Below are 15,980 nucleotides of genomic sequence, written 5' to 3' on the forward strand. Positions count from 1 at the left end.
TAATAATAATAATGGTAAAAAAGTCCATATTCATCAGGATCAAACCACCTCCTGAGCTGCAGCCAGCACGAAGCAAGCCGCTGATCAGAAGCTGAGACTGTGGAGCTGTGAAACGCTTTGTAGTGTTTCAGGAAATCTTTATGAATCACGTGGTTACGTGGACAGTGACGTAAAAGAGATTTAAATCCAGTGTGAAATCTTAAGATTTTGCTATTCTTTGACAACAGGTTTAATAATAGTATTCGTCTTGGTAAGGTGTGAATGCCTCTTTTTCAAGAGTCTCTGTTTCTCCATCCATTTCTTTCTGGACTCACTGACTGCAAAAAGGTTTTGCTCTTTGCCACACAAATTCCTCCTTACTAACAAAGTGAAGGAGATTTCATTTAAAATATAAGAGATACATTAAGCTCCCACAGACCTGCTCGCATTTATTTTGGTCTTGTGCCTTTACTCGGGTTTTATGGAACAATGTCGCTACTTTCATCTCTGACAGAAAGAAACTAAATTTGTACTTTTTTAACCTAACGTGTTATTTGGTTATACTGACTTTGGTGAGAAAGACTCTAATGCTTTTGAGCTCATTAATCAAACACCACATCCATAATCTATGTGACTACAATTTGTTCCTCTCACAACAAAAGCTTTAAAAACTATTAATATTTGTAATATTTTAATGTGTTTTTGTAATTATTCAGTCACTGTGTCCCTCGCTTTTTCCCATTTTAATCTGTATTTCTATCCTGTTTGTTTAATTATTCATGCTGTTCCACTGCATTACAATTTTGCACTACGTGTATTATGCCTGTTGTTAAAGTTTCTGATGAAATAAAGTTGGAGAAAAAAAATCAAGACTTTGTTGCTGGTTTTATTTTGAAAGGTCAGCCGGATGTGCCCTGCGCGGTTCGGTCGCGCGCTCGTGCCGTTGTCAGCTCGTCAGGAATGATTGCGTGCAGGTGAGGCCGGCTGTGCTACTAAAGCCGTCCCGAGGAGCGTCCCCGGCTCTGTGAAGCTGTTACCGCGAGCACCTCCGTCATGGCCTCGCCCATCTGTACCCCCGCGGCCACCTCCACCCCGGCGGCCGCCTCCTCCTCCAGTGGCCGATCCAGCCGCTCCGCCGGCCGGCGAAGCGGCGCGGCGGCCGGCCTGTCCGCCTCCAGTACCAGCCCGTCCCGCCTGTCCCGGCTGCAGGAGAAGGACGAGCTCCGGGGCCTCAACGACCGCCTCGCCAACTACATCCAGCGGGTGCAGGAGCTGGAGAGTGAGCGCTCCTACATGCTGCTGAAGCTGGAGGAGAAGGAGGAGGCCAGGAGCAGCGTGCGGAGGCTGTACGAGGAGGAGCTGGCCGACGTCAGGAAGTCCCTGGACGGCCTTGCCCAGGAGAGGGCCCAGCTGCAGATCGACTACGGGAATCTGTGCGAGGAGCACCGGACGCTCCAGGCGAGGTAGGAGCGCACAGCGTTACACCAGACTGCAGTCAGAAAGTCTCTGATTTAGAGGATGGTTTCCGCCCCGCTTTATAAAACTTCATAGGAGTTGATGGATGCTGATTATTGATCCTTCATAAACGTTTGTCTCATCACGGAGATTAAATCTTTCCTCAGTCTGGTTGTAAGAACTTTGCCCGCTGTTATAATAATACATTTTCTTTATATGCGCCTTTAAAGACCCTCAAGGTCACCTTACATTAGTACAACAAAATAAAAACATAAGGTAAATATTAAAAGTATGAAAGCTAAACAAGGTAGAGCTAGTCGTGATGAAGGGTCTGCAGTTCTGAACAGATGGAAGTACAGAGAGAGTTTGTAGTCCGGAGATCTGGTGGAAGTGCATCCCAAAGTGTCGGCGCAGAACGACCAAAGAGTCCCAGGGTAGACATGCGAGCAGGTGGAAAGCTGGAGAAGAACAGAGCACGTGTGGAGAAGATGAATCTGGAGGAGCGAGGTTATGAAGCGCTTTGAATGTAAGAAGCAGGATCTTGAAATTGACACTGAGGTGAACTGGAAGCCGATGGAGACACAGGTCAGTGTGTGCAGCAGTGTTCGCCCTGCAGACCTCCACAGGGCAGCAGATAAGCAGCCCTGGTGTGACTCGAGTGCTTGGAGTCCAGTTAAAGCCACTTTTACATGTTACAGCTGTAAAGGCTCTAAAGTACGCAGACAGCAGATGAGCAGGTGCGGCTCAGTTTCATTAAACATCCTGGTGATATGAAGTCAGGCAACGTGGTAAACGTGGACTGTGAGTGTCTGTGGATCTGAGTCTGTGCATTTGAAACTCCGAAGTGTGAGCGCCGGCCTGACTGAGTGACTCCTGTGATGGTTTGTTTTTGTGTTTAACAGACTTCTGCTGGGGGAGGGCAGCAGCTGGTATCACACGACCGATAACGTTGTGCTCGCGTCTCTTTCAGGCACCAGAAGAAGGAGGGCGATCTGACCAACGCGCTGGCCCAGTTGAGGAGAGCTGAGGAGACTCTGAGCTTGAAGGACGCCGAGTTCACCAAACTGCAGTCGGAGAACCGCAGACTCAACGGCGACCTCGCCGACCTGCAGAGCCAGCTCGAACAAGTAAGAAGGGCAGCCGCCGTTAAACTGTGCAGCGTGCGTGGAACGCCCCAACCAGTTATCCTCGTCGGAGACGTCGTGTCTCACCTGCGGCGAGGGACATGAAAACGAGCCTGCGCCGTTGGGTCTGACAGGATGTGAGGAAATCCTGGCTTAGCTTGAAAAGTAGAATCGGAAACATGAATGGTTGCACGTTAGCTTCAGCCCACCAATCAGGCTTCATCTGTTTCAGCGCTCTTATAATTTCACTTACTCTTGAATCTGTAACTGGGCTGATTGAGCGTCACCTGCCCCGCAGCAGGCTGGCTTCACAGCACGAGTTACCATGGCGATGTACGCAGGTAAGAAGTGAAATCCGGCAGGCTTCGGCTGTCTGTCCGCGCTGCCGTTTGTGGTGGTCGCACAGCTCTGAGCTCATCGGGGGCTGAAGTGATGTGAAGACGGCTGAACTTCTGAATAAATTCAGTGGCGTTAAAGTGCATTCCTGCAACCGGTGTCTGTGAAAATTAGGAAATTGGTCCCAAACTTCATGGTTTGTCACTAATCGGATATTTGAAAATCCTAATCGTCCAACGTTAGGTGCAGTCAGTCCCTCAGCTCTGACGTTCGTCTTATTTGTGTCACCAGCTGGAGGCTCTGCTGGCAGACACCAAGAACCAGCTGAGCTCTGAAACACTGAGGAGAGTCGAAATGGAGAGCCAGGTGCAAACACTGAAAGAGGAGCTCGAACTGCACAAGAACATCAGTGAGCAGGTAACTCGGGCTGCTGCCAGTTTCTACATTTTCAGGTTGGCGCATCTTCACGTCACCGTTTCACCTCTTTGTTTTTGAAATAGGAGATCCTGGAGATCCGAAGCAGACACGAAAGCCGCCTGGTGGAGGTGGATTCAGGGTGGAGGAGGGAATGTTTGAAAGCAAACTGGCTGAGGCGATGCAGCAGCTGCGGCAGGACAGCGAGTCGCAGCTTCAGCAGTACAAAGAAGAGATCGACCGGGTTTTCGGCTCAAAGGTTAGAGCTGCTCACGGATTATTTTCCGATATTAAAAAATGTGTTTCACGCTGCTTTGTGCCCGACAGCTACACAACGCCCAGCAGGATGCGCTGGAGAAGAACGGCGTGGCTTCGGCCACAAAAGACGAGCTGGACGCCACGAAGGTCCGAGTGGAGACCCTCAGCTCGTAGCTGCAGCAGTGCAGAAAAGAAGTGAGTTGGGGGAGGTCTGTGCTCGTCAGTGCAGCTTCCAAGTTTCCTGCAGTTTCTGCACCAAAATGAGAAAAAGCCTCTGATGTGGAGGGAAACGCTCTTCGTCTTAATGTTCCCCCCTCTCTCTGTCAGAAAATCTCTCTGGAGAACCGCTTCCAGGACCTGGAGAGGACTCTGGACAGGGAGCGGGAGGACTGGCACCAGAAACTGAGTCAGTAGGAGCAGGAGCTGCTCAACATGAGAACCCAGATGTTCAGTCAGCTGGAGGACTACGAGCACCTGATGGATGTGAAGGTAGCTCTGGACGTGGAGATCAGTGCCTACAGGAAGATGCTGGAGGTGGAGGAGCAGAGGTATGGCTGCGTGTGAGTGGAGGGGTCCTGGGTCTCAGGTGTTTTTGCTCCCATGGTTGTTTCTGTTTCCTGTCAGGTTTAAGCTGTCGCCCAGCCCCTCGCAGCGGACATCCATACCTCGAACGCACGAGCACAGCGGCCGAAAGCCCAGAGGGAAGAAACGGAAATACGAAGGCGAGTCGGGGAGCTCGCCCGCCTACAAAATGTCCAGTCGTTCGATGGAGCGCGGCGCCGTGAGTGTAGAAGAGATTGACGTGGATGGAAAATATGTTCGACTGAAGAACAACTCAGAGAAAGTAAGTCTGTACGGGTTGTAAAGCCTCGGGTCAAGCTGGAGGATGTTTGACAGCTTGGTATTGGATGCAGAACATGCATTATTGGTCACATGATTTCATTAAAAGCAGCACAAACACGCCCAGAGGTCCAGTTCAGGGTCTGCAGAGGTGAAGCCTAGCAGACAGCTTGCAGCTACAGCTGTCACTGTTCGCCTGTCAGTCAAGTAGGCCACGCCCCTAATAAGGCAAACTGTAATATTGCTATTTAGAAATAAAATATTCTCCCCATACAGATGTTAGCACAGGGGGAATGTAGCAGCTTGTGTATCAGGCTGTAAACATGTTTAACACCTGTGATGGAGTCGCTGCTCCCTCTGCTGGATGTTGGAGGAACTGCAGGTTTTGCTGCTTCTGCCTTGGCTGCATGTTTTCATGCCTGTGGGTTTAATTGTGTAGGGATGCACGACCAGCTTGGGTCAGTGTGGCGTGGCGCTCTCAGTGGAGCGGTCTGCTTCCGATGACCTCCTGCACACTGCTGTTAACGATTTTGTGTAACTTTCCATTACTGGGAGGAAAAACTGTTACATGAACTACAATAATGTCAATATTGCACAGAGCCAGCAACCCGCCCGGGTTCTTCATGCGCTCCATCACTCACTGACCCAGCTCCACATCCCACCCCGACCCGTTCAGCACTGCAGTAATTCATCTGTAATTACATTTAATAATATATAATGATCTCAGGACATTAAGCTAGCTGGTGTTGGAGCAGCCTTCATGTAAAATATGTGCAAACATTTTTTTTTTTTTTTTTTAAATCTCTACAGGGTCACGATGGCGTGCTCTGCAGTTTGAGAAAACCCATTTTAGGGTCGAGATGATGACTCTTTAATTTGTTTCTCATTTGTTTCCAGGAGCAGTCTGTGGGTGGGTGGGTGGTCCGGCGGGTTTACCCCGGCGCTGGAGACATCACCTTTCACATTCCCGCCTCCTGCGTCCTGGCTGGTGGGCAGACACTCACTGTGAGTCCTTTAACATTGTAGGAAGACTTATTGACCGCCACTGGTAATCACTGTAAACACAATGAAAGTGTGTGTGTGCGTGTTCGTGTGCGTTTACCTGTCAGATCTGGGCAGCAGGCGCTGAGGTGGAGGTGGAGCCCAGTGACCTGGTTCTGCAGGGCCACAAGAGCTGGGGGGTCATCACTGATATCAGGGTGATCCTCCTGAACTCCAACCACGAGGTAGAGGAAATAAACCACACCTCCCAGAATGCACCTGTACAATAAAGCTGAAAGTAATGCTTTGTAACATGAACACTTTATTTAACTCTGAAACTTTTAGGTGATGATTTTGAAGTGTGGCACCTTCCACAGCTGTACAGGATATGTTTGTATTACTGCGATTTGATTTAAACAGGAAGTGGCCGAGCGCAGGCTGTGCATGCTGGGTGGGGGTGAAGACGACACTGGGCTGGAGTTTGATGAGGAGTTTGTCACGGGGAGTGAAATGCAGCGCTTCCAGAGACAGGTAACCTCAGGGGGAATGTTCAAGCAAAAAAGGACCAAGTGCAGGACCTCAGACCTCATGTCTGCTTTTGTTTTCCCACCTGCGCTGCAGCCAAAGCGAAAAAAGAAGTGTTGTTCGGTGTCGTGAGTGCGGTCCACGCTCGGCCTGGACGGTAGGTGGGGGGTAAAGTAGCTTCAGCTCTTCCGCTCGCCTTGCCTGCTCCCATAACCAGATGCATGGCTTGTTTTACTCATCCATCACGCAGCCCAGTTACTCTGCTGATGAAAGCGCAGCTCACTCGTCAAGTAAACTCAAAGTGTAGTTTGAGCAAGCTGGAGGCCGTCAGTTTGTTTCAGGAGAGAATTAACGCCTTCAAATCTGAGGCCATGGTGCTCTGCAGAGACAGGGTGGAGCGCCCACTCCAGGCAGGGAAAGACTGACACAGCTGTGTGCAGTGACTGCAGAGATGTGGATGCTGTCCTGGTCTCTGTGGAAGAGAGTGGAGCATCGTCTGAAGGATGTCTGGGCGCATCCTTAGAGATGCTGAGGACTCAGAGTAGAGCTACAGTCTGCACGTCCACGAGGACCTGCAGTACCTCCAGAAAGCATCACTGCTTCACTGCACCGCTCCAGTTATTCCACATTCTGTCGTGTTGCATCATTATTAATGGATTAAATTCATTTTTCACCTCAATTCTACACGCAGCACCCCATTATGGCGAAGTGATAAAAGCAAATGTATTAAAAAAAATTTAAACCCATGAGATTAAGAGTGAATGTATTCCATCTTGGAAAAAGGCCGTGAGAACTTTCTGGATGCTCTGTAAAAGCGAATAGAAAGAGAAGCGACCCGCTCCAAGCACAAACGCATCGTCATCTGAAAACTTTGCATCTGAGAAGTCCGTGCTGCTGCTGCTCCACCCCAGCACCCACCTGTCGCACCCCGATTAACTAATCACTGTTCTGCTGCCGTGGCACGAGCTGTCTCCCGTCGCTCTCAGCCTCGTACGCTGTATAACAAGTAGGGCCTGATCACATGACCTCCGGGGGACACGGGGCTGAAGATATTCAGTAATGTCAGCAGGTGCTTGTCCATGAAGTCCTCTACAGTCAGAATCTTGAACTGGACTCAACGGGGAGCCAACGCAGCTGTGTCAGCAACACGTGAGAAGAAGCATTTCTGCAGCGTTTTGAACAAACTGCAGACGTTTCAGGGAGTTTTTGCTTAAACATGTAAACAATGAATTACAGCAATCAAATGTGATGAAATGAATGACCGTCTCCAGTTCAGTGTGAGATACAATAGGACTTAATTTGGCAACGTTTAAGTGATAAAAGCAGGACCGAGCCAGAGATTTAACATGAAGATCCAAAGTGAGAGCGGGTCAAAGGTTACCCCGAGGTTCCTGAGACGATTTGACAAATGTTGAAAGGGGAGCAAATCTGTCAGGCGCACCTACAAGGACTCCAGTCTTTCCTTCATGAAGGAAAGACTGGAGTCGGAGGAAGTTGTCAGCCATCCAACCTTTGATGGGGTTTAAGCACTAATTCAGGATGTGCAGCTTAGAAACATCTCGGGGCTTAACAGAAATGTGCAACTGAATATCATCTGCATAGCAGTGATGGCAAATGTTCTTAAAGTAGCTCAATACAGGAAGTAGATCTATTAGAAACCATAAGGGGCCCAGTACAGAACCCTGTGGCACACGATGGCTGAGAGAAGTGCAGGATGACCTGCACTTGCAAACACCGCAGATGAGCATCGTTCAGACCGTCCAAGGCAGATCCAGATACGCCGACCCAATATTTCAGCCTATCGAGCAGCATGTGGCGGTCAACCGTATCAAATACCAACGTGAGGTCCAACACTAGCAGAATAAAACCTTTTTCATGCAAAATGATGCATGAAAATGTCACTGCAGACTCTGCGACGAGCTGTTTCAGTAGAATGAGCTCTACGAAAGTCCGACTGAAACATGACACGAACGCTGTTTGTCTGAAACTGCTGAGAGCTGCTTGGCCTCGAGCTTTTCTTAGTGATAAACACCAACTTTGAGATCCGTCTGTAACTGCTAAGAAGAGAAGAGTCGAACTTGGCTTTTTTTTTTAAGCAGGACTTTACCAGACGCAGTGCTGATTATGGCGAGCACACAGGGACCAATCGACTGGAAGACATCTTTGAATAAAGATGCAGGTAAACTGTCGAGTGAACGGGAGCGCACTAATTTTACCAGATCGGGTGAAAAACTTTGTAAAATACCAGACTGAGCTGGAGCAGGAAGTGACGGTGAGGATGTGGTTCAGCAGGTGGAGCAGGAGTAATAATATGGTGTCAAATAACACCTTAGATTACCTCTGCTCTTTGGACCAGGCCCTCGCATCTGTAATTACATCATTTAAAAGAAACTAAAAGATCTTTTAAGTAAACGAGAGGAACATTTAAACGAGTTTTCCTCCACGAGCGCTCAGCTTTATGACAATCACGTTTTAAACAGCAGGCGGGCAGGTTTCACCTAAAATGGAAAGGCGACGATTATTAAAAAGATCGGTGAGAGACCAACCGCGTCACGAGGGGATAAATATAAATGACCAGCATCGGTTTCTCAGCTGTGGAGGAATTTAAGATGCGAGCGCTGACCGTCCGGCGAAAATGAAACTCCAAACACAAACACGCGGCCTCCTGCTGTGGTACAGTGAGCAGGATTAGCCCCGCCCTGCACATCACGCCCTCAGGTTTGTTTGGCTTTGAAGGTTCAGCCTGTAATGCTCATTAATCTGGACATCCAGAGGTTTCCACCCCGCCCTCTGCTTCCTGCGAGCTTTCTACTAACCAGACCTTTATTATGACGATAACGCTGCTGCTCTGTCCCCCTCAGGATTTCTCGAAGGAGACCACTTGTGCTGTGATGTGACGCCTGCTCTCTGCCACCAACCTCGACGGCGGTCTGAAAAACCCTGGAGCAGCTCGGGCCTCAGACTGCTGCTTTCTGGCTCCAGTAGTTTTATTTACAGTAGGACGGTGAGATGATCTCACCTGCCTTACAGCAACAGTGTCCCTCACGTTTCGTCGCTCTCGCTTCACAACAGGAGCTTTGATTTTAATTTTTGTTGAAGTGTAATAAATAAAGCTAAAAGTTTCTAAACAAATACAACTTGTGCTTATTTCCAGCAGCATGCAGAGATGCTGCAGGGGAACCGCACCCTAAAGTGCTGGGTTATTTTCATAGCTCAGCTTCTGGGTAAAAGCTGCAGGTTGGGTGGGTAGACTGGCGTGGTTGTCATGGGAACGAAACATTTCTCCCACTGGAGACGTCCAGATGAACAGAATCCACCTTTGGGGATTTACCTGGATGATGGCGCACCGAGACACGGAAACTGTAGTTGTTTTCTCTTTTCTCAGTAACTCTGAAAGCTGCGCTGCTGGTCCAGCTGCTGCTCTGTGGAATCACCTGCGTTTCAGTCGGGATGCATCCATTCAGCACATCTGGACTAAAGCAGGCCGCTTTCACAGACCAATAGTTATCGAGCACAGACGTAACAGGCGGAGGATGTTTTGCAGCCTCCAGCTGAGGATTTGATGTCATCGTAATCAATGAGCGTAATCCTCTCAGAATGACAAACATTTACAAAATGAACTTATTGTTTTATTATATGTGACCTGAAATGAGTACCTGAGTCCATAAACTGACCACGAGCCACAGGTATCGCCCCCTGGTGGTCATTAGATCTAAGTTGGGAATCTGTGTGACTGAATTTACATCCTTCAGTGTTTACTACCACCTGTTTAACAATGAAGATGTGGACGCTATACCAAGGCTAGCCTCTGTAGTTCTTTGGGGGGTGTTTGACTACAAAGCAGTTTGGATCTGCTCCAGTGCGCCCCCATGCCATTACCACCAACACCAAAACACAGGATAATAAAAGTACAGAGGAAAATAAAAGGAGTCATTGAGTCTTTTGTGGTTTAAAAGTTCATGGGGTCGTGGGCTCTGTCCTTTGAGCTGTGCAGACTTCCACCTACACCATCGTTTCCTTGTTGATGGCTTTGCTGAGGAAGTGTATGGGCGCCACCTGCTGGTTAGGAGGTGTTTGCGCTGACACAGGAACCCACAGTCGAACTCTCTGGTCAGTCTTCTTCCAGGTTTTGAAGAGATGCACATGGTAGCGCACAGAAACCTGGCAAACACCAAACCAGCAGAGACAATTTAAACATGAAACAAAATCACAAAGCGCACTATGCTTTCCACAACTGCACCAAAGCGTGAAACACTGACATTAAAACAAACACTTTCACTCCAGGTTGTTAATCAATCAAAGACCCAGACAGAGCTTTGGTCCATGCAGCCGGTAAAACTCAAACACCAGTTTTCTTTGTTATCGATCGTCCGCCTGACTCAGTTTGTCTGATTTAGTCCTCAGCTCAAACAAAATAATCATTGTGGGTGATTTTAGCATCCATGTAGATACCAAACAGCTGACAGCCTGAACAGCATTTAATGTTATTAGGCTCAATTAGCCTCTTAAAGACCTGGATGGCCGCTAACTTTCTGCTTCTTAATTCAGATCAAACTGAGGTTATTGTACTCGGCCCTGAAAAGCTTAGAAATATGGTATCTAACCAGATTCTTACTCTGGATGGCATTACCTTGGCCTCCAGTAACGCTGTGAGGAACCTTGGAGTCATTTTTGACCAGGACATGTCCTTCAACGCACATATTAAACAAATATGTAAGACTGCTTTCTTCCATTTGTGCAACATCTCTAAAGTTAGAAATATCCTGTCTCAGAGTGACGCTGAAAAACTAGTTCATGCATTTATTACTTCCAGGCTGGACGACTGTAATTCATTATTATCAGGAAGTCCTAAAAACTCCCTGAAAAGCCTTCAGCTAATCCAAAATGCTGCAGCAAGAGTCCTGACAGGGACTAGAAAGAGAGAGCAGATTTCTCCCCACCCATGCAGCCTGAGTGGAGTTCAGTACCACCTGAATCTGCCGTCTCCAAGATTTTCATTTAAATAGTGATTTCAAATATATTTTAGAATTTATATATTTGCATTATTGTAAACTGTAGTTCTGTGGATTCTTACATTTCTGAATCCATATCCGTACTCTTGAACCCTTTGAGACAGCTGTTCCTAATGTTTAGGGGCCCTGAGAAACAAAAGGCTTGAAAAGCAGCTGGCTGGGCCTTCTTTAACCTTTGCTCTCATGAGTATTCCTGCTGTAGGAGTCCATGGGGACGACTCACGTTTGGAGCCATGAGCAGACGTTGAGTATTTGCGTCACTTTTTAGTTTTAGAAGTTGCTACTTAGTAACTGCAAGTGTCCCCGTGCAGGACTGAAGTCTTCCACATTAATCTTCTACATTCCAGTTAGTAAAATAAGTTCATGTTCTGGATGAACAGCACAGACTCTAAACTCACCACAGTCCAGAACACATAGATGATGATGAGAGCCAGAGTGAGCACCAGGAGTCCCAGGGCCTCCATCCCATTGGTGTAGTAGAGCTCCATGGCTCCTTGAATGCACAGCCAGCCCGACAGAGACGCGAGCGGCGTGATGAACAGGAAGCAGGCCGCATCGCTGCACAGCGTCCTCCTCTGCTGCTGCATGGCTGGAGAGCACCACCACTGATGGAGGGAAAGAGGAGGCAGGAAGAGGATTAGCCTCATGTTTTCCATGAAATAGTAAAATGTCGGTGATATGTTTTCATGTTCCGACTGTTACTGCGTCCCTTATATCAGCAGGACACGGAGTTAAGACCAACGTAAGACAGGAAAACTCCTCCAGGAACCGTTTAGTGATCCTGCATTTACTAAGTGAAACTGGTGACATCAAACGAATACATTAAACTTATGTTTTATTTGTTCACTGTGTGATAATACAGGAGACTTTGTAGCTGCAAACCCAGTTCAGCTTTTACTTGGAGCTGCATCGAAGCAGAATAAACGTGTGTGTGTTTGCTGTGTGGATTCGATTCGTACATCGCTAACAGGAAGTGCTGCACCTTTCCTCCCCTGCGTGCGTGCAGCATCGCCTGAGCAGGCCTGTGTTCAGTGTGTAGCTTAGCCTGGCACAGCACACGGTGCTTAATCAGCAGATTACCAGCCAAGAATGCACCTACAGAGAGCACCGAGGCCACTCTCCTGTCCTCTGCAGCAAAGAAGCACCGGCTAATCTGCCTCTCAGGCTAAGTGGCTTTATGGACAGCGAGCTGACGGCAACAGGTTCTCCAACGTGAAGCCAACAAACTCCTCCCACTGAGTCTGACATGCCACCATTGAGGAAAAAGAGCCAGCCTTCACTCTTTGCTCTGTCTGCTCTGCAGCAGAAGCCGGTGAATCCTTCTTATTTAACTTCAATCAGCCTCATTCATCTGTCTCATCTCACAAAGATCTTTCTCTGCAGGCTGAGCGTGACACGAGGAGAGGACACTACAAAAGATGACAAATATATTCTCATGTTCAGCTCACGAAGCCACTTGGTTTCATTAATCCAGGTTTGAGACATTAGAGAAGTGTGGCTGTCTCGGTCACAAGTCTGGGCCGCTGAGCATCAGTGTGGTGATGGGCCTACCTCAGTCAGAGGCTTTGGCACACGCTCCAGCACAAACTGGTGATGGCAGAGCTCGCAGTGGCCGCTGTCGGAGGCGGTGAGCCACTGTTCCAGGCAGCTCCGGTGCACCGAAGCCAGGCTGCCGGAGCACTCACAGGGGGACAGCAGCTCTCCTGACGCCCGGCCTTCGTGGCAGATCCTGCAAAACTGCTCCTCACTGCACAGAGCGACACACGAACAGAGACGACAGGAAGTCTGCAAAGGCAGTTTTCTACTTTGACATTCAGAAGGTAAAAACTTTGCATAAACGAAAGGATTCATCCTGCCTTGTAGATTTACTCACAGGAAAGAAAAATATTAAACAGAATATTTTTCATCTGTCTTCAAATGTATAATGAAAATATATCATGACCTCTTTCATGGTGTTTTTTTAATATGTGTCATCTCACTGTGATGTTACTGGATCTGAGTGGAAACGACACCATGCAGGATTCAGGGTGAAGCATTTGTTTGACTGAAGACTGGAGACTCTGAGGTAAGTCATCGAGGTCATAGCTTCTCATCACTAACCAAGAACCCTTCAGAAACGCAGCCTCTGTGAGTACTGCTGTTAACCATGTCCATTCTTTTATGTCCACAGTGTACTCCTCTCCTATTGGCTGCGAGTAGCTGGATGATTCACAAGCGTACACCCTGACGTCCACCGTTATCAGATCTGTCCAGCGGAGCGCCTTTGGGAAGTGGTGAAATGCATCACCAGCATATCTGCAAGGTGCATCCAAGCGGCAACACAAAGGGCCTAAAATTATAGTTTAGAAACTGCAGTTCCTCTAACGTCCAGCAGAGGCAGCAGTGAGTCAGGCCCCATAGACTTCCATGTTAAAACTTTACAGCAGAAATAAACATGTTTACAGCCTGATACGCAAACTGTGTCTGTGGATCCTCCTTCATAACACCTGTACAGGGGAGGCTGTTTCTATCACTCACCTGTTTAAATGGTTTTAAGCCTTAAAGTTTGCATTATTAGGGGCGTGGCCTCTTTGACTGACAGGTGGCTGTAGCTACTAGCTGTCTGCTAGCTTCACCTGGACCGTGTTTGTGCTGTTGGAGCCTTTTAACGACGTCATGTGACCAATAATATGACTGCTGTGAGGTCACTGCACTAACAGTTCTGGTAAAATTCAAGGATTGTGATTGGACTAAGCACTAATTGGCAGGTACCCGTCTCTGTGCGATGCTCCCATCAAACCCATTTAAACTGGGTTGGTGGTTCGGGCTGTAATGTGTCCAGGAAAGGCTTCGTCACTCTGGGTGATTTCAAACGTTGATAGCGTACGTTACAGAGGTGATGAACTTTCAGCCTCTGTGCTTCTGCTCCGGTTACCTGTCTGTGATGGATGCACACTCCGCAGTGGGCGTGTCTCCGTGATAGCACATCACTTCCTGGCTGCTGCTGTGGAGCTCTTCATCCAGCGCGGGCTCAGGGATGAACTTGACCTCCTCCACAGGACTGGACTCCCACCGGCCCACCGGATCCTCCACAGTCATATCTGCAGTACGAGGGGCCATTCACTCCACGTCTGCTACACACACACACACACACACACACACACACACACACACACACACACACACACACAAATGTAAAACAGATGGAATGAAAATACATCGTGACACAAAAATAAATAAATAAAAATAAAAATATGGACACACAAGTGGATCTGCTGTCCGTCACAAACTGATAATTAAATTAATTATGAATGGAAGCTGCAAAATATGACATCATCCATCAGAATTAGGACTGGAGCTCTGAATATAAATAAATCATATTTTAGTAACTGGTCTCCCGACTCCAGTAACAGAACCCTTCATATTTACAGACAGGTTTAAAAAAATAAACCGTCAAAGATGGAGGAGCATTGGGCTCCTATTGGTCAGCATCACAACATTAAGGAAGTTCTGCTGACCTGCCGGTTTGTAATGTCTTTTCCAGCAGCTGTTTTCACCGTTTAGCCAGAACTCAGCACCAAACACAAAGTTACGGAGCTGAAAGGTGACAGTTATTTAATATTTTATTTATGATTTTTATTTTGTTTGCTCTGCTGCCCCCAAGTGGCCAGAAATCAGTGAATTAAAGGTTTAAAGGTTTAAGTTTTCATGCAAGAAATGAAATAACCTGTCAGTGCTTGAACACATTTACACTGAGAATAAATTAGTAATAAAAAAAATAGTAATATTTCTTCTTCAAGAACAGCAAATATTTCTCTCAAGCTTTTTTAATTCTGTCCTTCTAGTTATTCTATTCTGCTTCATTTTATCTTTATGAAAAAAAATATCCATTTATTGTATTTTTTTAAATTTAGCTTTTTACTTATTGAGGTATTTATTTTATTCTACTTTTGAGCTTCCACTCCAGAGTTAGTCCACTGTAAATATTGTTATTGCTCAGGTGAGGTCCAGCTCACACTCTTCACAGTCCCGAGCGGAGACACATGAAACACGACGCTGACCAGCAAAGCAAAGTCTGTCGCACAACGAGCAGCTTTAATGACAAGTCAAGCAGCAGCCTTACCTCCAGCCTGAGCCGACGTTAGGACCAGCTCCGTGTTTATCATCAGGCAGAGTCCGAGTGACGAGGCTTCTCCTCCTAAAGCCGTCCAGCAGATTAGAGAGGCTGACGGACGCCGGTGAGAACACCGAGGGATTAGACGCAGAGGAAAGTAAGGGCCGGGCCAGACGAATGGAAATCACATCAGACTGAGTCACAGCACCTCGCCGTACCCCCTTTAATCCTGTTAGGGGGCTTCCAGGAAGCCAGCGGAGCGAGACCAGCGAGCTCCAGGCCGGTGGAGGCCGAGGGTGCAGACGGGGGGAGGGATGGTGTTTGTCTGTGATACAGCTTCATTCTGATTCACGCAGTAATCACTAAACATCCACCAGATCCAGAAGGTTAAAGTTAGAGTTTAGGTTACACTTTAAAAAAACTCTGTAAAATTTAAAAATGTCTTTTAAGAGCTCATTTTTCTCGTTTCTCATCATTTTCCACACACATCAGCTGTGACTTCATGTCAAAAACTTTGTGTTGTTGAAGAGATATCGGCTAAATGTGAAGTAGGGCTGGGCTGCACCTTCTTTCCAGTTAATACCAGTTTGTACCACAAGATGGTGCAGTGAGTCAGTGTAAGCTTTATTTAACAAAGCAAACCATTAAGAGAGGATACTGAGGATGCTGTGCGTCATGTATAAACGAGGCATCAGGTGCTGTCTAATGGCTAATGAAGAGCCAACAGCCACAGCTACAAGCTACAAGCTAACACTAGCATGTGGCCCAAAGTGACGTGTGACTGAACTGATTTCAGCCTTCGTGCTTTTAATCCTGTGAGTACCACTAACCTAATCCTACAGTGTCGGGACAATGGACAGACGCATTAAAACCCAACAAGTCCTGTTGTTTTGCCGAATAAAATGGTCAGCAGCGCCATCCTCCGTCGCCATCACTGTCAAAGGCCACGAGTTCTGCTCAGAG

The 15,980-nt window shown here is 47.5% G+C and overlaps 2 protein-coding genes across 2 annotated transcripts; one reads left to right on the forward strand and one right to left on the reverse strand.

Moving 5' to 3' along the window:
* The first annotated feature begins 890 nt into the window (after positions 1-890).
* Positions 891-9,034, forward strand: LOC113027383 (lamin-L(III)-like). The gene is given in 12 exon segments (XM_026176999.1): positions 891-1,442; positions 2,405-2,561; positions 3,186-3,311; positions 3,395-3,463; positions 3,466-3,567; positions 3,636-3,761; positions 3,894-4,114; positions 4,191-4,410; positions 5,304-5,411; positions 5,516-5,632; positions 5,808-5,918; positions 8,774-9,034. Coding segments are annotated over 12 exon segments (1,803 nt in total). The 5' UTR covers positions 891-1,032; the 3' UTR covers positions 8,810-9,034.
* Positions 9,035-9,519: 485 nt separating this feature from the next.
* marchf3 (membrane associated ring-CH-type finger 3) lies at positions 9,520-15,620 on the reverse strand. Its single transcript, XM_026177007.1, has 5 exons — positions 15,027-15,620; positions 13,839-14,034; positions 12,476-12,671; positions 11,323-11,529; positions 9,520-10,073 (listed from the first exon to the last, which is right to left on the reverse strand). The coding sequence occupies exons 2-5, from the start codon at positions 14,021-14,023 to the stop codon at positions 9,915-9,917; spliced, it is 747 nt and encodes a 248-aa protein (XP_026032792.1). The 5' UTR covers positions 14,024-14,034; positions 15,027-15,620; the 3' UTR covers positions 9,520-9,914.
* Positions 15,621-15,980: the final 360 nt, after the last annotated feature.

The sequence above is a fragment of the Astatotilapia calliptera genome, chromosome 1 (assembly GCF_900246225.1).
Source record: "Astatotilapia calliptera chromosome 1, fAstCal1.2, whole genome shotgun sequence".
Taxonomy (NCBI): Eukaryota; Metazoa; Chordata; class Actinopteri; order Cichliformes; family Cichlidae; genus Astatotilapia; species Astatotilapia calliptera.

Bases quoted from the DNA above. Each gene is read 5' to 3' on its own strand.
- marchf3 (XM_026177007.1), bottom strand. From the start codon at position 14,023: ATGGCCCCTCGTACTGCAGATATGACTGTGGAGGATCCGGTGGGCCGG. The intron at 12,672-13,838 runs GTAACCGGAGCA...CGCTCTGTGCAG, and splicing joins TGTGCATCCATCACAGACAG to TGAGGAGCAGTTTTGCAGGA. The intron at 10,074-11,322 runs GTGAGTTTAGAG...GGTGTTTGCCAG, and splicing joins TCTATGTGTTCTGGACTGTG to GTTTCTGTGCGCTACCATGT.